Source organism: Notothenia rossii (assembly GCF_949606895.1).
Source record: "Notothenia rossii genome assembly, chromosome: 11".
Classification (NCBI taxonomy): Eukaryota; Metazoa; Chordata; class Actinopteri; order Perciformes; family Nototheniidae; genus Notothenia; species Notothenia rossii.
The window spans coordinates 28,028,293-28,050,016 of NC_136910.1; the positions used below are offsets into that span (position 1 = coordinate 28,028,293).

Sequence of the window (21,724 nt, forward strand, 5' to 3'; positions counted from 1 at the left end):
TTCTTCTCCATCCAACTCGGCATGGATCTTTTCAAGTCTCTCCTTGAGGCGTCTACAATTTTTGAGATTGTGCAGAAAAGCCTCCGAAGCGCCTTGGATCCTCCAATCATCCGTGAAAATTTCTTTATCAATAAGAGTCTGGTCGATCTCAGTAATGAAGTCGGTGAGCCAGAATCTTTTCATTAACGTGTTGTAATTGTTTCTGAAGAAAAAATCGGGCATGTCATTCAGACAATCGTGTTGCCTCTGGCCGGGGTGACTGACTCGGCATCCGTTGCATATTTCTTCTCTGTACCGATGTATCACCCCCTCCACAATATCAACCAACACTGATTTCACTGTGTCCATAAACAGACACGTCTTGGCCCAAGGAGCAAAATAAGCAGCAGTAGTACTGCAAAATTCGGGTGTCCAGAATGGTGGTGATGATGGTAGTCCAGGAGTTTGTTCCTGGCTGCAACTCACGGGGGGAGACTTGGTTTTTCTCAGATCCATAGCTAGTTTTCAAACTGTCGTCTTAGTGGGGTCCTTAGTTTTAGATGCTTTGCTGAGTGGAGGGAGGGACTTATTGCGTTGAGTGGAGGGGGAGTCATCTGTAGAATTGGGAGTTTTTTTCACCGGTATAATGTCCCTCGCTGTTTGAGTCTTTTTTTTTTTTTAAAGTTATTTTTCAACTATCATTTTCAACCAAGCAGCAAGAGGTCAAATTTAAGAATAAGTAATAGTTTGTCACCATTTTACGGGAAATAGTCAGAGCGCAATGTCACATCTTAAAGACAGCTTGAACTGGATAAATGGTTAGTCTTCAAACATACCGTACGTTCTGCATGTTAGTATATCTGGCCAATTGATTTAGACCCTACTGCCCTAGACGCATGCTCTCAATAGGGAAGTCACGCTTTGGGAAGAGGTGTCTCATTTCACAGATCCACCTTGATTCTTGTTGTGCTGGCTGAAGGAAGAGGGACGGGGCAGGAAAATTCAGAGGATGAAGAAGCAGAAAAATAACTTGTTTTGTAAAACGGGCAGCACGTCAGTTTCAAGGAAAAGATGACACCGTGTTTATGCATGACATGCAAAATATCTTGAAGCCCTACAACCACAAAAAACAAAAAAAGGTACAAGTATATTGTGTTAAAATATGGCAAAAAGTCGTAATATTGTATAATGTATTGTTTCATCGAAACAGTGTTAAAATCACAAACTTGCCTTTTAGAGTCGCAGTCTTTTACAAAAATTCTGTTTTGTTAAGAGCTACCAAAACATAGTAAACATCGCAATTATTCCCAAAACAAACTGGGAATGGGGACATCGATAACATATTTTAATGTTTAATTTTCTTCAGGGCTACCGTAGTGCACATTGATGAACACTTTAAAACAAAAATAATGCTTACAAGTGTAAGTGAGCCGGATTTTAGCTTTGAGCTAATTTCCATCTGTAGTCCCGTCACATACAGCATATAAGAACATGACATTTATATATATATATACAGCAAAAATAAAAATACATGATATGCAGAAAGAGCATGAGCAGCATACAAGCATTGACCACATGGCAGTACAATGTAGCAGCTATGATATATAAAGTGCAAGATAAGATAAAAGCAATACATAAAGTGCAAGAGGAGATACCCCTGTGTTAAAGTGCATTTATTTAGCGGTGATTACACGTCTGTTTGTTGCTCAACCATTCTTTAAGTTGACCTTTAAAACTATTGAGAGTGGGACAATCCCGTATCTCAGTTGGGGGGCTATTCCACAATGAGCTGCCTTTAATGGAGAGGACATTTTGTCAAAGGTGGTCCGTCTGTGGTGGACCTCACAGTCTCCTCTGGTTTCTGACCTAGTGCTGCGTCCAGTGTGTTTTCTGTGGATGAATTCCCCCAAGGGGAGGGGGGCCAACCCATGTAAATATTATTTTTTTAAAAACACATACTTTTAAAAGACATAAAAATGTCAAAAACTCAAGAAATTGTGATTTTCAAGGATGGTACAGTGGTGGTATGACTGTGGCTTTCTGTCAAACACCTGGATAGCTCTCTTGAACAGCTGTTCTATGGGTTTCAGGTGTGTGGCACAAGCAAACGACCAGTTTGTAAAAACAGTATTCAATGTGGGATAGAATCATACAGTGGAGGTATGACTTTGCAGCATTGACAGTTAAGAAAAGGTCTAATTTGTTTAAAATGTTGCAAGTTGAATTTAATGGTATTGGATATTTTCTGAATATGTTTCTTAAAAAGTCAAGTGCGAGTCTCAATATGACACTCCCTGTTCAAGATACTTGCACTGGGAGACTAGTTCTATTTCTGCTCCATTTAAAAATACATTGGATCCTTCGATTTTGATTGATCGTTTACTGAACATCGTCGTTGAGAGTTTTTTCACCAGTATAATGTCCCTCGCTGTTTGAGTCTTTTTTTTTAAAGTTATCTTTTCGTCTATCATTTTCAACCAAGCAGCAAGAGGTCAAATTTAAGAATAAGTAATAGTTTGTCACGATTTTACGGGGGATAGTCAGAGCGCATTGTCACATCTTAAAGACAGCTTGAACTGGATAAATGGTTAGTCTTCAAACATACCATACGTTCTGCATGTTAGTATATTTGGCCAATTGGTTTAGACCCTACTGCCCTAGACGCATGCTCTCAATAGGGAAGTCACGCTTTGGGAAGAGGTGTTTGATTTCACAGATCCACCTTGATTCTTGTTGTGCTGGCTGAAGGAAGAGGGACAGGGGAGGACAATTCAGAGGATGAAGAAGCAGAAAAATAACTTGTTTTGTAAAACGGGCAGCACGTCAGTTTCAAGGAAAAGATGACACCGTGTTTATGCATGACATGCAAAATATCTTGAAGCCCTACAACCACAAAAAAAATATTGTGTTAAAAATATGGCAAAAAAGTCGTAATATTGTATAATGTATTGTTTCTTCGAAACAGTGTTAAAATCACAAACTTGCCTTTTAGAGTCGCAGTCTTTTACAAAAATTCTGTTTTGGTAAGAGCTACCAAAAACATAGTAAACATCGCAATTATTCCCAAAACAAACTGGGAATGGGGACATCGATAACATATTTTAATGTTTAATTTTCTTCAGGGCTACCGTAGTGCACATTGATGAACACTTTAAAACTAAAATAATGCTTACAAGTGTAAATGAGCCGGATTTTAGCTCTGAGCTAATTTCCATCTATAGTCCCGTCACATACAGCATATAAGAACATGACATTTATATATATACATACAGCAAAAATAAATACACGATATGCAGAAAGAGCATGAGCAGCATATTCAAGGATGGTACAGTGACGGTATGACTGTGGCTTTCTATCAAACACCTGGATAGCTCTCTTGAACAGCTGTTGTATGGGTTTCAGGTGTGTGGCACAAGCAAACGACCAGTTTGTAAAACAGTATTCAATGTGGGATAGAATCATACAGTGGAGGTATGACTTTGCAGCATTGGCAGTTAAGAAAAAGGTCTAATTTGTTTTAAATGTTGCAAGTTGAATTTAATGGTATTGGTTACTTTCTGGATATGTTTCTTAAAAAGTCAAGTGCAAGTCCAATATGACACTCTCTGTTCAAGATACTTGCACTGGGAGACTAGTTCTATTTCTGCTCCATTTAAAAATACATTGGATCCTTCGATCCTTAAAACTAGAATACTGATGGCTGGCTTACGCTACAAACTTCATCACCTTTTAACAAGAGAGTAAGTATATAAAACGTTATTTTGTATATGTTACACATCAGCAGAAACAGAGAGAGATGGCAGGACACTGTGTTTTAGAGAGAACCCCTCCCCCCTGCGTCAGCAAACGGCTTGCGCGGTAATACCATCGCCCAGATGGTCCGCTTTTAGTTTCCCAGACGGTGCTTGTCAGGACTCTTTTCACTTCTGGCGGCGGGGAGATATTTCCTTCTTCTTCCTCCACATTGGGGGGTAACGGTGAAAACTCTTCTCTGATCTCGCTTTTTGTTTGCGTTTCTTTGCTTTTTGTTGCAAATATCTTGTACACCGCTGGTTTCACAGTATTTTCTTGATGCACTACTTCTTCCGATACAATGGTTGCGTGGAGATCTCTGGAAGACACCAGAGTTAACACAGCCCAATCTGTTGAGGTCAACGTCGCTTTAACACTGTGGGGTCCATACATTTCTCCATTCTTCAGATTGTAGAAATGCAGTTCATTCGCCATATAGTTGAATACGTATCCCCAAACATGTTCATTTTCCAGAAGCCATTTCTCTTCAAGATCTTCGACCGGAGGTGTTTGAACCCGGCACAGATACTGCATCCGTTTCTTGATTAGCGCTCCGGACGGATGGCGGTAAGTTGTCACAGGCGTCTCGCTGATTAAACCCATATCGAGGCGTCTCTTGGCCATTTTTTCTTTTTGGAAAGATGACTTGATGATTGGAAATGACTGGCTTTTTATCTGCACAGGGTTCTTTTTTTTTTATTTCACTCCAGCCCCTCGGTCTTCTGACATCACATAATTGGGGCGGGCCCTTCTGTCACTTTTATGCATACTAATGTGATGGAAGCGGCATTTTGTTTTAATAGACTTGGGGGCGGGCCCACCTGTCACTTTTTATGCATACTAATGTGATTGAAACATTTTTTATGATACACCATAAGGCGCAACATTGGGGGCTTTTCACACCTGTGAATACACATCAACCCCCTCCTATCGACGGATCTCACACCTACTTGAGATCTCACACCTCGATCAAAGGGGAGGCGGGACTTAGCTCATTTGCATAATGGGGGGAGGTGTGACCTGTCACTTTTGTATGCATACTAATGAGACGAAAGCGGGATGAATCTTACTACTAGTGTAAATGTGCATACATTAGGGCTGCACGATATGGGCCAAAATTCATATCTCGATATTTTTTAGCTGAATGGCGATATACGATATATATCTCGATATTTTTTCCGTAAAGTAAAAACAAAACAGACAGTCCTAGTTTGAAGCCAAACCTCACACAGGCACTTTATTTAACGTTTAGAAGCTGCACATCAACATGCATGAAATAATTCAGGAACAAAAACTACCAGCATAAATAAACAAAGATACCATTCTTCCTTCTTTCTTGCATCCTCCCTCATTCCCTCAATTACTGCTTTCTCCCCCGCCTTACTTGCTTCTTTACTGCCTTCCTTCCTTCTCTCCCCCATCCTTCCTTCAATCTTCAAATCCTTCTTTCCCTCCCTCCTTCTGTCCTTCATTCCTCCCTCCCTCCTTCTGTCCTTCATTCCTCCCTCACTCCCTCAATTCTTTCTTTCTCCCCCTCCTTCCTTGCTTCTTTCCTTCCTTAAACCCTTCCTTCTTCCCCTCACTCCTTCTGACCTTCCTTTCCTCCCTCCTTCCTCCATCACTCCCTCAATTCCTTCTTTCACCCACACCTTACTTGCGTCTTTAGTGCCTTACCACTTAAATAAAATAAATTAAAATAAATAACTTTGTGCAAAATGTGCACATACAGATCAAAAATAAGACTGGTTTGTTCTTTTAAGTAACTGAGGTAGACAGTTCTTTGTAAATTAAAGTAACTGAGGTAGACAGTTCTTTGTAAACTAAACATGTTAGCAGATTTGAACATAAATCAATCACTTAGTGCATCTTTTATCTGGGTGCAAATCTCGCATAACGAACATAAGAGATGAAAAATAACAGGCCAGACCAACTACTACTGTATATCTTACAGATTCTGCGCCAGAAAAACTAGCCTGTCAACAGTGTCAGGCTTCAGAGAAGCCCTGTGGCAGGTTACAATGTTTCCACTGCAGCTAAAAACCCTTTCTGAAGGGGAGCTGGTAGCTGGCACACAGAGGAATTTCTTGGCTATGCAGCTCAGTTTTGGAAAGGCAACTTCATGCTCTTTCCACCATTTCAGTGGGTCAGCATCACCGTCTACACAAGCGGACTGCAGGTAGCTAGACATTTCGTTGTCTATTGCTTCCCTCTGTGTGAGTTGGGTGCTGGTGGTTGTGCTGTGCTTGAAAAAGCTTGCCAGTGATTTCTTCTTTTTAGTTGCGGGTGGCACTGCCACTGCTGCCTCCCGTTGGTCTGCAGGCTCAGGCACCTGATCCTCATCTAGCAGAGACTCTGTTTCCACCATGACTTTGTCTTTCAGTGCATCCATTCTCTCTGTAGGGATGTATGTGGACCTGAATCGTGGATCGACAAATGAGGCAATGTCCATCAGTTCACTGGTGGAGGGGTCTGCATATTTTTCGTTGAGGTAATCAACGATTTTGGTCTTGATGGAGTTACACAGCTCACTATCCCCCTCTTCAGGTGCCAGCAGACTAGTATTGAACAGGTGCAGCACAGGTCTGACATAGGAGAGGGTCACGTAGTCCTCTCCTGAAAGGGCGTCAGTGAAGTCCTGAAGTGGCTTCAGTGCTTTCTGAACTGCCTCCAGGACCTCGATGTCTTGCCAGGTAAGAACGATGGGTCTGGTTTTCTTGTCGGCAGACAGGACTTTAGCCAGTGCTCTTTCCTGCTCTAGGACCCTGTTGATCATCTGCAGCCTTGATCCCCAGCGGGTGGCTGACTCTGTGATAAGCTGGTGACCTGGCAGACCCAGCTGGACCTGCACTTCAGCTAGTTCTCTTCTTTTCTTCCAGCTGTAGGAAAAACTACTGACATTTCTCTTACAGAGAGAAATAGCTCTGGTGATGCGGGAGTCATCCATACCATGTCCTGAAACACACAAAATTGAAAAACACCTTTTAATTTTCTTTTTACATGTAAAGAGGCAGCTCACTCAAAGGCAAAATCACAACTATTTGTGTTAATGCTGGATGTGTTGTGTAATGTGTAAACTACAGGCATGTTATTTAAAATTATTTTGGTAAAAACTACCAGCAAATGAATGCAACAGCTGTATAATTTCAGATCTGTGCAATTTTTAATAAGAAATGTATTTAAAATCCACTATCTCCTCTCATTTGTTGCCCTCATCGACTTTCACAAACCTCACAGTCTGACTGTAAATGCACACAAACACCCCCATCAACTCCAGTAGGTCTGACAGTTTATGGAGCCAACTTTAAATTTCAGAAGTGGTACTGTATGATCCACAGTTTAAATAGTTTATCTTGTGGTCAATAGTTAAGACTCTTTGTGTGCATTTACAGTCAGACTGTGAGGTTTGTGACAGTGGATGAGAGCAACAGATGAGAGGAGACAGTGGATTTTAAATACTTTTTTTTTAAAGATAGCACAGGTCTTAAACTATACAGCTGTTGCATTCATTTGTTGCTGGTTTTTACAACATAGCTTTAACCAACACGCCTTTAATTTACACATTACACAACACATGCACATAGTTTATCCGTTTAAGTTATTTATTTTATTAACATTATTTTCTAATTTCATATTAGTTAATTCAATATTGCACTCACCGATGGCCAGGTGAAGTCTGTGTCCAAAACACTGCATCCTCATCCACTTGTTAAGTCGCGCTGCTTTAACCACATTAGTCCCGTTGTCTGTTGTTATAGCGACCAGTCCCGTTGGTTTGAGCTTCCAGTTTACGAGGACATCCTGCAGGGCTTCAGCTATGTGTTCCCCGGTGTGGTCCTGGGGAAAGTAGCTGGTCTGGAGACAGGCACTTTTAATTTCCCACCCATCTAGGAAATGTATTGTCACACTCAGGTACGGCTCGCAGGTCCTGCTGGACCAGATATCGGTGGTCAGTGCGAAGTGAGACACTAGAGCGAGCCGGGCGAGGAGACGCTCTCTCACTTCGGTGTACATCTCGGGCAGGGCTTCTCTTGCAAAGTAATTTCGACCAGGTAACTCGTACCTGGGGTCAACAGCTTTTAGCAGCTTTACAAAGCCGGTCTGCTCCACAGTCGACGTGGGGACCATGTCTTTGGCTAAGTGATATGCCACTGCCTTCGTTATTTCACGCCACTTTTCGCTTTTTTTTTCATAAGGCACACCACGTGTGAGTGAGTTGTGTAGCGTGATTTGCTTTGAGGCAGGAGGCTGACAAGTCTTCACGGTCTGGGTTGCAGCACGCAGTTTAATACACTCCTCATACTGCACTTTGTGCTTCTGTTGTAAGTGGTGGAAGAGATTTGTTGTGCTCGACCCTTTCGTTGCAACTTTTTTCCGGCATTGTCTACAAAGTGCATTTTTCTGCTCCACGTCTGCCGCTTGAAAACCAAACCATCTCCAAATGAGAGAGCCGTTTGTTTTCTTCTTAACAACCAGTTCATCCTCGTTTTCTGTATCACCTTCTCTCCTTTCTGTCTCCTCCTCTATCTCCGGATTGTTCGCTGCTGCTGCCATGCTTCTTCATGCAAATGTCGGGAGGTGGGGGTGAGGGCGAGGGGGTAGTGAGGGGGAGGCGGCAGGGCGCCGTTGCTGCTGCTTGGAGATACAGAGAGGCGGGCCGCGGGGCAGAGAGAGTTTGCAGCGGAGTTTGCAGCAACTTGCAGCTTGTTTTAATATATATCGATATATACGATATGATGTAATCCTATATCGCGCATGAAAATATATCGATATAAATTCAAAACTCGATATATCGCCCAGCCCTAGCATACATGTATACATGTTCTTGTGCAATTGAAAATAAATATATTGTTATAATTAAATACTGTTTCTTCTTTTCAAAATGCACCCACAAAGTCAGCACCGGACTATCAGAGCGGAGGCTCTTGGTAAAAACTCTATTTTAGCCCACTCTGTGGTTCCCAGGGGCACCAGCATATATGCTTTCGATCAGCACTGGTGCATTTGGTGACCGTTGAGGCGCTGTCTAGCTTCTGTTTTTCTCTCTGGGACTCTGTCAAAGTGCTGGCACCTCCATGCGCACCGTGAGGGCCCAGGTATCCAAACTTAAGCACACATCCTCTGACAAAAACCAGAAATGAATGACTTGCATGCAAACGTACCCCTGGTCACCTATACGTGTGTCTACTTTTCTGGTAGTCACATGTCCGCTGTAGGATGCTTGAGGGCGGACGATAAAACACCACAAAATCCTCCCCCCTTTAAGGGTTACCAGGGTCACGAGGTTCTGGAGGGTGTGATCCTCTGGGTTTAGTCCGTGGGGGAGTGCTTAACTGTGGGGGCCCGGGGTTTCACGGTGCGCGAGGTTATGGAAGTGCCACTGTTGCCGGAAGTCATTAGTCCGTCCTTTGGGGCTCTGTGAGGGGCTACATAGAGGTGGTTTTCCCGGTCCCTCTCCTGGAGGTATGAACTAACCTGAGCTCCATGTGAGGGAGAGATGCTGGAGCTGCTGAATCCGTCCTTCGGGGCTCTGTGAGGGGCCAAAGAGAGGTGGCTTTCGCGGTCTGTGTCCTGGAGGTGTGAAAAATCTGTTTGCCTGTGTTAGGAAGCCATGCTGGATCTGCTGAGTCCGTCCTTCGGTGCTCTGTGAGGGGCCAAAGAGAGGTGGCTTTCGCGGTCTGTGTCCTGGAGGTGTGAAAAACCCTGTTTGCCCGCGTTAGGAAGTCATGCTGGAGCTGCTGAGTCCGTCCTTCGGGGCTTTGTGAGGGGCCAAAGAGAGGTGGCTTTCGCGGTCTGTGTCCTGGAGGTGGGAAAAAACCTGTTTGCCCGTGTTAGGAAGCCATGCTGGAGCTGCTTAGTCCGTCCTTCGGGGCTCTGTGAGGGGCCAAAGAGAGGTGGCTTTCGCGCTATTTTCCCCGCAGAAACTAGTTTAAATCACCGTTGTCACTATGGTGGGGATTTAGGAATGTACCTGTGTGTGCGAAGCTTCCCTGCACTTTAAATCCATTGATTTGCCTTTTTTGTTGTTGTATTTTTTACTGTTAATGCACTGTGCTCCCTGGGATGATGCGCCTTCCTGTGGGGACACATGAGAACTGCACTCAAATCACTTTGTGCTTTTTAAACGGTTTAAAATAGTTTTTCCACTTTTAAAAAACGCTTTCTGCCCTGGAAATCATTTCTAATCATTATTACCGTTATGGAGGGGCTGCAGGAACACTTTCCCCGCCTTTCAGATACTTATTGCTGGGTAAAAAAGCCATGTGCACCGTCCTGGATCTCTGCATGTGTGTGTGCCTGTGAGTCTGAGGCCCTGACAGCAGCGCCTCTGCTGTGTTTACCTTCTCGTCCGTTTTGTGAGTCGAAAGTTAACGAAATGGACAGACTTCCGTCCCGTTGAATTACAACCAGTTTAATGCACTTTTAACACTCAGTGTACCCACGATTCCAGCTCATTTCCTGGGTAATAGTGTCATATGAAGCAGCCTGTCCTCTGCTCTGGGTGTGCGCCATCCGTGGGGTCTCCCCGCTGCTGCTGTTTCGTGCTGCGCGCTCTCACCCCCTCTGTTCTCAGCGCTTTTCCCCACCTTTCAGAGACCTATTGCTGGGCAGGAAAGCCGTGTGCGTCACCCTGGATCTCTGCATGTGATTCTGAGGCCCTAATAGCAGCGACTCTGCTGTGCTCTGGGTGTGCGCCATCCGTGGGGTCTCCCTGCTGCGCGCTCTCACCCCCTCTGTTCTCAGCGCTTTTTCCCGCCTTTCAGAGACCTATTTCTGGGCAGGAAAGCCGTGTGCGTCACCCTGGATCTCTGCATGTGTGTGTGCCTGTGATTCTGAGGCCCTAACCGCAGTGACTCTGCTGTGCTCTGGGTGTGCACCATCCGTGGGGTCTCCCCGCTGCACCCTCCCACCCCCTCTGTTCTCAGTGCTTTTCCCCGCCTTTCAGAGACCTATTGCTGGGCAGGAAAGCCGTGGGCGTCACCCTGGATCTCTGCATGTGTGTGTGCCTGTGATTCTGAGGCCCTAACCGCAGTGACTCTGCTGTGCTCTGGGTGTGCACCATCCGTGGGGTCTCCCCGCTGCACCCTCTCAACCCCTCTGTTCTCAGTGCTTTTCCCCGCATTTCAGAGACCTATTGCTGGGCAGGAAAGCTGTGTGCGTCACCCCGGATCTCTGCATGTGTGTGTGCCTGTGATTCTGAGGCCCTAACCGCAGCGACTCTGCTGTGCTCTGGGTGTGCGCCATCCGTGGGGTCTCCCCGCTGCACGCTCTCACCCCCTCTGTTCTCAGTGCTTTCCCCGCCATTCAGAGACCTATTGCTGGGCAGGAAAGCCGTGTGCGTCACCCTGGATCTCTGCATGTGTGTGTGCCTGTGATTCTGAGGCCCTAACCGCAGCGACTCTGCTGTGCTCTGGGTGTGCGCCATCCGTGGGGTCTCCCCGCTGCGTGCTCTCACCCCCTCTGTTCTCAGCGCTTTTCCCCGCCATTCAGAGACCTATTGCTGGGCAGGAAAGCCGTGTGCGTCACCCTGGATCTCTGCATGTGTGTGTGTCTGTGATTCCGAGGCCCTAACCGCAGCGACTCTGCTGTTTTTACCTGCTTGTCCATTTCGTCATTCAAATGTTAACGAAACGGACAGACTTCCGTGCACATCAGCGGCTGTCGGATTAAAACAGTTTAATGCACTTTTAACACTCACGTACCCAGGATTCCTGCTCCTTTCCTGGGTTACAAAGTGAAGTGCGCTCTGCCTGTCCTCTGGGTCGCAGCCTGCTCCTCTCTGCCTGCCTGCTGCTGCGCTCTGCCTCTATCCACACAACTTTTCCCCGCCTTTCAGAGACTTATTGCTGGGTAAAAAAGCCATGTGCACCGCCCTGGATCTCTGCATGTGTGTGTGCCTGTGAGTCTGAGGCCCTAACAGCAGTGACTAGGGAGGGGGGGGCTGCAGTAACACCTTCCCCGCCTTTCAGAGACCTTTTGCTGGGTACAAAAGCCATGTGCATCACCCTGGATAATTTTTAGCGTGCCCTGGCGAAAACGGTTAGGCTGGATTTATTTCTGTCCGTCTCGCATGCGGCCGTTGTATTTCATTTGTCGTCAATATGGCGACACGCACCACCTAAGGTATGTAAGGGCCCAAAGCGCATTACGTGCGTTCCAGGAGTCCGGAGAAACGTAAGCGCATTTACGCCCGAGGAGGGGGTCAGATGCCCACTGACCCACAGCCCCCGCCTCCTCACCAGTCCTGTGTTGCCCCAGCAAGCACAGACGCTGAGAAAGAGCCAGACATATCCAAGAGATAAAACTTTATGAAGGGACCTGGCGTTGACCAAGACGCCGACGTGCATATATCCTCCACACTCACACCGTTGAATAAAGCTGTCAACGCAGCCACAGCTTGTGTGGAGTGCGCACGGACCCCCTCGGGACAGGCTCTCCCTGCCTGCTCGTAGGCGTGTGCAATGCCTCCGCAAAGCCAGCCTGCCAGGCGTTTCTTGGACAGAGCTTTTCCAGTCACCCCGCCCCTGAAGCACACAAACAGCTGTTCAGTGCGTCTCAGGGTAGCTGTGCGCTCTACATAACATGCTAACGCGCGCACCTGGCAGAGGAGGTGTAATTTAGCTTCCCTGGCCCCACCATGGGGTGGAAGACTAAATCCCCCCAACTGAATAGCCCTCGACCTGAACGCACTCCTTAGGCTCTTGGGCACAAAGGAGGGGTTCGGTCTGAGTGTCCCGCCGCTCCGGTCACCCCTAATCAGTAAACAGCTCGGGTGCACCGACAGAGCGGTTAACTTGGACACTCTTTTGGCTGACGTTAACGCAAGCAGCAACGCTGTCTTCCACGACAGTGCTTTCAGGGAGGAGAGCTCTAGAGTCTCAAATGGCTCTGTGACCAGATCCTCGAGCACCAGCGGCAGGTCCCACTGCGGGGTGGAGGCGCGCACTACTGGGCGCAGCCTCCTGACCCCCTGTAAAAACTGCAACATCAGTGGCTGAGAAAAGGCTGACCTGCCGTTGAATCCCTCATGACAGGACGAGATGGCTGCTGCATACACTTTACAGTAGAATGAGCAAGCCCTCTGTCCACCAGTAACTGTAAAAAGGACAAAATAGAGCCCAACTCACAATATAAGGGCTCTATTTTCCGCTCCTCACACCATCGCTGGAATCCCAGCCACTTCGGCCTGTAACAGGCTGTGGTGGATCCTGCTCTAGCTGCCTGGATAGACAGAATAACACTGTCAGACAATCCACCCTGTCTCAGCCTGTCCCTCTCAGAAGCCAAGCCTAGAGAGGACGGCCTAGAGTAGGTAACGCCCCGATTGCACCTGCCTCCTGAGACATCGCCCCCCAGAACTGGGGAATCGCCCCGGGCTGGCCCACCTTCATCTGTGTCATCTCTGAGCACCACGGAGCCCCGACGCGATCCGGCGCTCCTCAACATGAGGTCGGCCCCCCTGTTCTCCAGTCCCGGGATATGGAGGGCTCTCAGAGATAACACCACCTCTGAAGCCCATAACCACAGCCTCTCCGCTGTGGCCAACAAGGCGGCGGAGCGGGCTCCGCCTTGCCTGTTGATATAAGCCACTGTGGTGCTGTTGTCGCTCCTGACCATTGACCAATACATGTCTCCCATGAATTAGGGGCATGAAATGCTGGAGGACTAACACTACCGCCCGTAGCTCTAGGAGGTTGCTGTGTCGTGTTTCTGTTAGAGACCAGCGCCCACCTATAGCACTCTTCAGGCAGCTCCCTCCCCATCCTGTTCCCGTGAACACTGTGATGTAGGAGGTTACCTGTCCCAGTGGCCAGGAGACCCTCAGAACCGGAGGTTGCCCTCCACTGAGGGGGGGATGGTCACCAGCCGCCGTTTGTGCCTCTTGGGATCCAAACGCAGGCTGGAGAACCACCTCTGCAGGCGGCGCATATGCAGTAACCCCTGCGGGACCACAATGTGAGCAGCCGTCATGAAACTAAAAGTCTGCATGACAGTTAAAGCTGTCACTTTCGCCCCCTGTCGCAGCCTGTGAACCGCCCGGAGAAAGGACGCACTTCTGCTCCGTGACAGGGTGGTGCGTAGCACGTCTGCACCGAACACCACTCCCACCTACAACGCCTATTGGTGAGGTATGGGGGTGCTCTGTTTTCAATTGATCCAGAGGTCGCGTTAACCGAATATCTTTCGTCTATGACGGATTTTTTTTAACAATGACGGAAAATTCTGAAAGCAGTCCGTCATTTTGACGGATTAGAACAAACTCGGAACAGCACCAAAGTTTCCCCGCAGCGAGGCTCCGGTGTTAAGCATGCTTGCCAAAAAGGAAATGATACAGTTTCCAAACCCAACTTTGCCCTCCAAATCATTGAAATGTCTTTGAGTTTTGGCTTTACGCTGTGCGCACTCCCGAGAGATGCAGTGGGCATGCATAACACGGCGCCAACAGTTCACGAGCGTGCGCCCTGCCCCCCGTTGACAGTTCACGACCGTGCTCTCTCCCCCCAAAATGACGGGCAGTGAAAAAGTCTAGCGCAACCTCTGAATTGATCGCAAAGCCTAATTTGGTTAGGTGTGTGATCAATTGTGCTGTGCAAAGCATTGCCTGTTCCCTGGACCAGGCCATGACTATGAGGTCGCCTAGGTAAAAGAAAACCTCTCATGCCGTGGGCGCGCAGCGGTTGAAGTGCAGTGGCCACACATTTACTGAACGTGCGTGGGGATCAGTGGCATAGCCACCATAGGGCCAGGCCAGCCCAGTTTACTCATTGGCCCACCCTGAGAAAGCTTCGGTGTCATTTAAAAAAAATTTTTTTTATTATTATTATAAAAAAATGTATTCACCCATTGAGAATATCCAATAATTCAAAGTGAAATTCAAGTGAACAAATATCGAGTTTAATTAATGTTGTATGTGTTTTGTCCTCTGAACCAAACTCATTTACGGTAAAAAACTATTGTTGGTTCCGGTGTACAGTAGGTACCATATCTGCACGGCCTACCAGATTAGCACATGATCCGTTACGCTTACTAATGACGTCACGCATTGGCTGCACTGCAACCCAAGAGGACATTTTACACGGCCAAATCCGCAAAGAATATAAACAAACAACAATCGACAGTGAATGTATGCTAGTGGAACTGTGTCAGGAAAGTCAAGTGATAATTGAGTAATGTTATTGAAGAACTGAAATGCATAAAATTGAAAGTTAATATGTAGGCTATCATATCCCTCCGAAATATGGTCGTAGACTTTACTGATGATTTAGAATTTATTGAAACTCCAGACTCAACGTAAGAGCTTGTGCATCTTCGGGGGGTGCTAACATTTAAACATAAACTTTATTCTTTACTTTCTCCGTCTTTATGATATCAGATACCGTCATGTTGTTTCCATAGCAACAACAACTTCCTGTCAACAGCTCCTGTTTCACCTGCTTAATACAGTTATCATCACTGCTACTGTGGTCACATCGGGGACCCGTAACATTTACAATAGTTGAGATGTGAAGGGGGTTATGTTTTTTTGTCTGTCTACTGGGTTCCTGCAGTTTTTTGAACAGACAGTACACACGTTCAGGGGATGAACGTGTGTACTGTCTGTGGGAGTTTACGCTGTTGACAGGAAGTTGTTGTTGCTATGGAAACACCAGGTACCATTTCGGAGGGATATGATACATATTAACTTTCAATTTTATGCATTTCAGTTCTTCAATAACATTACTTAATTAACACTTCACTTTCCTGACACAGTTCCACTAACATACATTCAATGTCGATTGTTATTTTTTAATATTCTTTGCGGAATTTGGCCATGTAAAATGCCCTCTTGGGTTGCCATCAAGCGGCAAACCCTGTGGAAGAGCCAGGACGCCAATACGGAAGTGGCCAGTAGGACCAGTCTGCAGAAGGGAGCAATTTCCATAGACCCCCATGTTAAAATGCCCAACTTTGAAGCAGTAATAAACATGTTTACATCGTGGTTCAAAAAACCATATTCTCTGTAGATCCCCCCCCTTCATGAATATGGATTGGGGGGCTGAATTTTTTCTCAACTCATCTGTTTAATTAATATTAAGCCTTAAAGTTATGCACATTTTAGGGCTTGGTCACATTGAGTGACAGCTCTGTTCAATCACTGCTGCTGCTAGCTTCTTGTCTCTCTGCTAGCTGCTCTGTGAATCTAGCTAAAGGAACTCTGCCTGCTCAGTTCATCCAGGGAACACAACTTGATCCGTGTGGAGTCTATTTTATATAACATTACAAGACTGATTCTTATTATTACATTATATGCTTATTGTGCTGATGAGATTGCTATGACTATAGAATAAATAGACACAATCACTAATCCCAGGTTCTGATGGGTTAGATACCAACGAGGGGAATAGTCAGAAGAAAGTTTAGCTTGCAATATTGAAAGTAGCAAGGTGGAGTGCAGAGACTGAGAGAACACAAAGAGGTAGTCAGAACAGCACATCGCACCGGCCTTCACTTTGTATGGGAGCCGCGCTCCCCCGCAAAGCTAGGAAGCAACATTATGGTTTCCCACTATATCTGAATTAGTTAGAGAAAACAAATTAGTATGATGGTGCCAGAGTAGGGAGGGACTTCCATAGGCCGGTCGAATGCTGATTGGAGGATCGTGTTGCCAAGAGACTCTATCTGAGTCTGCGCACCAACCAAAGAGAACCAAGTCTAAACCATGGTATCTCTTCAGCTAGTCTTGACCAATCATAAATGTACGTGCAACGCCCTGTGTAATAAAATGTATTGACGCACGAGGTTCCAGGCTCTTGACGGATTTGGTGGTTACAGATTACAGCTTTGCTGCCTGTGATTTCCAAAGCCGTGATGAGTCCTTGGCCAGGTGATATATATCTTTTGCTCTCTTTACAATAAATAGTTAAACTTAGAAGTTGTCTGTCTTTTCTGGAATTCTGAACCCAACAAAATCGTGACCCACGACGTGGTTCCAGAAAGACGATTGGGAACTCCCGTCTTCGAGCCCGAGGGACTGAAGGACTGCGGAGACCTCCTCCGGATTCCTATCAATACTCACAGGGCCAAAATCAAAGGTAAGCAGAAGCCTCATGTATAACTACCAAAATTCTGCATAGGTAGAATAGGACTCTTAGAACTGTGAGTGTCGGTGGATGAACAGAGGAGGTAATGTAAAACATATGAGACAACTGAGTTGTGGGGGGAGCAAGGGATATGTTTCTGATAAGTGTGCACATGATTTAGGTGTCCGGAACCTATGACAAGAATTGAAAATCAACATAAGAGTCTGGGACCTATGTTAAGAATTGAATATAAACATAAGAGTTTGGTACCTATGTTAAAAAATTCAACATAAGAGTCTGGGACCTGTGTTAAGAATTAGTGATCAACATAAGAGTCTGAGACCTATGCTAAGAATGAAAGATAAGAGTCTGGGACCTTATAGATGAATTCAAGTTAAGAGTCTGGGACCTTATAGAATTAAAGATAAGAGTCTGGGACCTTATAGATTAATTAAAGATAAGAGTCTGGGACCTTATCAGAAAAGAGATTAAATCCTCCGCCGTGAGGCTCCACCGCCGTGTGGAGGCTGTGGGTTGGGGGAAACGAAGAATAGGGCAAGCGATTGGATCTAAAGTAAGATTTTATAGTAAGTGAAGACTTTTTACGGAGAGCCCGCCAAAACGGCATAGGTTTAAAAGGGTGATTACGTTAGGTGAGTGACGACAGCTTAATTGTCTCATTCCTTCCTATGAACTTACTATATTATCCTAAAATGATGGCAGGGACAGCTAAGGGCATTTCAACAGAAAATATAGCATTTGGTTGCTAAAAAAACTTTTTACAGGGAGGCGTGTGGTGCAGTGGGTTGAACGTTGGTGTTGTGATCAGGGTTCAGGTTCAAAGTATGTCGTTGTGTCTCTGGGCAAGAAACTTCACTCCAAATTGCTCCTGTGGGGTTGCACAGTATTGAGTATGTAAGTCGCTTTGGATATAAGTGGCTAACAAGTTAAACGTAATGTAATACATTGCTAAATTACCAAGACTTGTTACGTTGTTTTGGTGAACAGAAAAATAGATGAGAAAGTTTGGAAAAAGCTTATGTGAGAATTTAAAAAAAGGGAGTTGAGGTATTGTGGCTGAAGTGAAGCTCATTCCTGGTAGTTTTAGTCAGAACTAGAACCACTGTGTTCAAATGTAGAACTATTACATTTAACACATATTTGTATATTTAAAGCATTACACATAAATAATTTTGATCAGAAGTACAAAAGGGATTAGTAATTAATCCATAATAATTTAAAGAGTCTTTAGAGTGTAAAAAGATAGGGAAAAACACATTTTTACACTCAAACAATTTGCATTTCTGGATTATGGACAGGGCATTTAGATAATACGAATAAGTGTTCACTAAAAGTGATAATATTAATAATTATAATAGAAAGAAAACATAGGCCTACTCTTGAGTCAATGTACATTATTGTGATCTCTTAGTATGCTCTCTGCTGGGTTTTACTGTTGTTCTAAGTAACAGTAGGATTTAAAATAAGTGGGGATTTTCTTCTTGTGTGAAATATATGGAGCTTGAAATATGTAAGTATTTCATTTTATAGGAGACAATGGTTTACTGAAAGAGTTGTTTTGAGTAAATATGTTACAAATGGTTGAAATATTTTTTTTTAAAAGGAGTTCTGTAATATCATTCGGAGACATTTATTTTGTTGTTAATATGGCATTTAACAACCAAGACAGATAGTATGATTAGAAAAAGACAGAGTGGAAAGGGTGGGATTTATTTAACCTCAGTGTGCTAGAATTTCTATAGGTAATGCGTCCCGAGACCTGGACACTCTCTCTCTGCCTGTCAGACGGCTAAGACCCCGATCCGCCTGAGCAAACAAAGACCTAACCCAAGCAGGAGACTGCTGCTTCTCCATTGAACAGACAGAGAACCAGAGCTGAACCAACAACAAGACTGCATCCAGAACTATCTCCACCTGTGGCAGCCAGAACCAAAGCTCCATAAAACAGCAAAGAGACTGTAAAGGAGGAGATGAAATGCAAAGCAGTACAAGAACAGTGGCATGATGGGGGCTGCAGATGAAACTGGGCAGATGGCTGCATTAAATAGTTACAGCGGATGGATTCAAGAGCTGATGGACAAAGGGGGAGGAGTCAGAATCAGAGGAATTGATCGAGCAGAATGTGAGGAGGCCGGGGTCACGGCTCGAGATAATCCAGAGGAGACGGGAAGGGAACCGGAATGAGTGAGTTTGCACATAAACACACTTATTCACAAACGCACATAAAAATAACCACATTTAAAGAAATTGAATTGACTTGATAAATAAGTAAAGATAAAAAGATTTATTACCCATGAATTAATAAATTGATAAATTAAAAATAGCAGTAAAGAGGAAACTATTAAAGTAAAATTAGGACATAATCCTAAACACACTGAAGGTACTGTGGGATAAAGGGGGAGACATGATGGAAATATTCACTACACTGTAAGCAGTGGGTGTTTTGGAGTCAAGAGTACAGAGTAGAACAGATTCTTCAATGATTTCATCATGTTTACAAATTATTCTTTTAGAGTTTTTATTCATGTGTGAATTTGGTAGAGATTTAACTTGTTACAGTATTAATCTACAGTTTAAAGGGAGAGTTTTAGTAACCACTCAATAAAATCAGACAAATATTTATTTATATAGGTCATGTTGAAGGGAAAGCTAGTTCTAAGCAAAATAAAAAATAAAAAATCAATTTGAGGTATTGGTTTCACCATTGTAGCATATATTACTACACGAGAACTTTTTATGGGGAAATAACTGTTGTTTGTCGTCCAAAATGTAGAGTTAAAAAAAACAAAAAAAAAACAGGTAATTTAAATTTGAAAAAGCAATATAATTGGGAGTAAACAAATGTGTTGAATCACCCATTTTAAAGGTGCATATTATTGGCAACCAATAGGGAGAAGGGGTCACTCAACCCACCCTGCAGTGGTTTTTAAATCTTACTTGCAGTTTCACAGGGAGCACCAGATTATGAGTTTAAAAGACAAGCGTCAACACCTCCTAATGTCCATCCATTTAATTAGTAATGACCTGACATTTATAGATGTTAAAAAGTAAAAACATACCTACCTTAAGTGATAATTCCTAAATTCAACTACAAACCATTGATGAAATTACTCCTGTTTTGAAATCCTTGATAAAGGAGGGAGTGATTGGTACATATTGATACACCCAAGGTTCCACGCACTGTTAGGGAGGTTAAACGTTTTTCTTTAAAGGCCATGTAATGCATCTAACACAGGTGTTTTTTAACATGTAGTTTAGATATCACCAGAATAAAAATAAATAAAAATGTTTAAAGTTTCGTCATAATTAAATGACATATACGTTAAAAACCGATGTTGGTTCCGAAGTTTGCCGAGTACGCCCCCGATCACTCCCGAACGAGCGGTGACGTCACACGTGGCAAACATTGCCATTTGATCAAATCAGTCCAAATGGCAAGCAACGCGATAACTTCAGACAGCGACAGTGACAGCGATCATTCAAGCTCAGATTCGGTGGGTTATCTGGTTTCAGTTACAGAAGTAGAGAGTGAACCAGCTAGCCTTTCACTTCAAGGCATCTTGCCTTATAAGTACGAGCCTCCTGCCCAGCAATCGAACAACGAGGCAGAAACTTGTGAAAGAGAAGCGGATTCCGCAGCCGGCGAGACTCGAGTCGGCAATACTGAATGGTAAATTGTTTTATTTAATTTGACCTGCACTAAATGTCGATCTTAATTTGTCATCTGTTCCTCACACGTCCGGCAGATATTTTTTTGTTTTTTAATGTTATGTACAATATTCAGGTGTACATGTCAATGCTGTGAAAGCATGCCCACTGCAGATGAATGTGTATGCTGCAGAGAGATCTGGCAGGTGATGGAACAAATAGACAGTTTGCAACCTACTGACCAGATAGCAGAGTCCTGCATCGGGTCGGGTATCCGCGGGTACCCGACGGGTGACCCGCAAAAAAGGTGATTTGCGGGTGGTATTTTTTCAAACGCTTTTTTCTGGGTTCGCTTCTGGGTAAAACACCCCATGTGGGAAACAGCTGTAACAAAGAAAAGCTAGAGATATCTTGAAAATTATAGTTGTAATCGTGAATTAATAAAGGATGGCGCTCCATATATGACATATTTTTGTAGACAAAGGATACTGGCCTATGCTGAAATATCAAAGTCTCTGCAGAGCACAACACATGACCTAAAAGACTGAGACCAAATGGCCCGACTGACAGTGTTACTTGGGAAAGGCACTGTCAATGACTGACTCTGGGCCAAACTTGACCTTACAACCTGACAGTGTGAGTTTGAATGTATGTCTGTCTGCATGTGATCAGTGTAACTGCATGATTTAAAACAATAACTAACAAGCATGTGTGACGGTGTGGTGTATGTAAGAGTTTGTGTTGCCAACAACGCCACCTAAGGGAGTTTCACCCCTAGGAACTAACTATTGATTATAAAAGATTTACCACACAAGGAACACAGGTTCGTTTTACATAACGGGCCAGAGACAGTTTCAGTTAGTTAACACAATTACTTTATTTTATAACAAGCAATTAACTCTTCTAAAAACACCCGATCCACATAATACAATCAACTAAAAGTGTGTACAAGACAGGGCTGGGGCTTACCAGGCGGCAATAAATAAATAGGGGGGAAGGGTCCAACTCAAAACCACCCGTGACACCGCAAACCAAACAATAGGACTTGTGAAGACCACCACCACCAGGGACTGGGGTTGCCGCCTCAGGCCCACAGCACCTGTCTGACAAGAGGAAGACGGTTAAAACCTCGACACAGTATTACACTCAAATAAACAACTAAATAAATAACCAAACAAACAAAACCAAATGAATGAAGGTGTCCAAGTAAAGTCGGTGCACAATGG

At 44.5% G+C, this 21,724-nt stretch overlaps 2 protein-coding genes across 2 annotated transcripts in view; both read right to left on the bottom strand.

Annotated features, from left to right (window-relative positions):
• The window catches only part of june (JunE proto-oncogene, AP-1 transcription factor subunit), a 68,194-nt gene that overhangs the window by 31,787 nt on the left and 14,683 nt on the right, over nt 1-21,724 (bottom strand).
• LOC307023401 (E3 SUMO-protein ligase ZBED1-like) lies at nt 5,287-12,233 on the bottom strand. Its single transcript, XM_079656631.1, has 2 exons — nt 7,428-12,233; nt 5,287-6,723 (listed from the first exon to the last, which is right to left on the bottom strand). The coding sequence occupies exons 1-2, from the start codon at nt 8,320-8,322 to the stop codon at nt 5,717-5,719; spliced, it is 1,902 nt and encodes a 633-aa protein (XP_079512757.1). The 5' UTR covers nt 8,323-12,233; the 3' UTR covers nt 5,287-5,716.

Bases quoted from the DNA above. Each gene is read 5' to 3' on its own strand.
- LOC307023401 (XM_079656631.1), bottom strand. From the start codon at position 8,322: ATGGCAGCAGCAGCGAACAATCCGGAGATAGAGGAGGAGACAGAAAGG. The intron at 6,724-7,427 runs GTGAGTGCAATA...TGTGTGTTTCAG, and splicing joins CAGACTTCACCTGGCCATCG to GACATGGTATGGATGACTCC.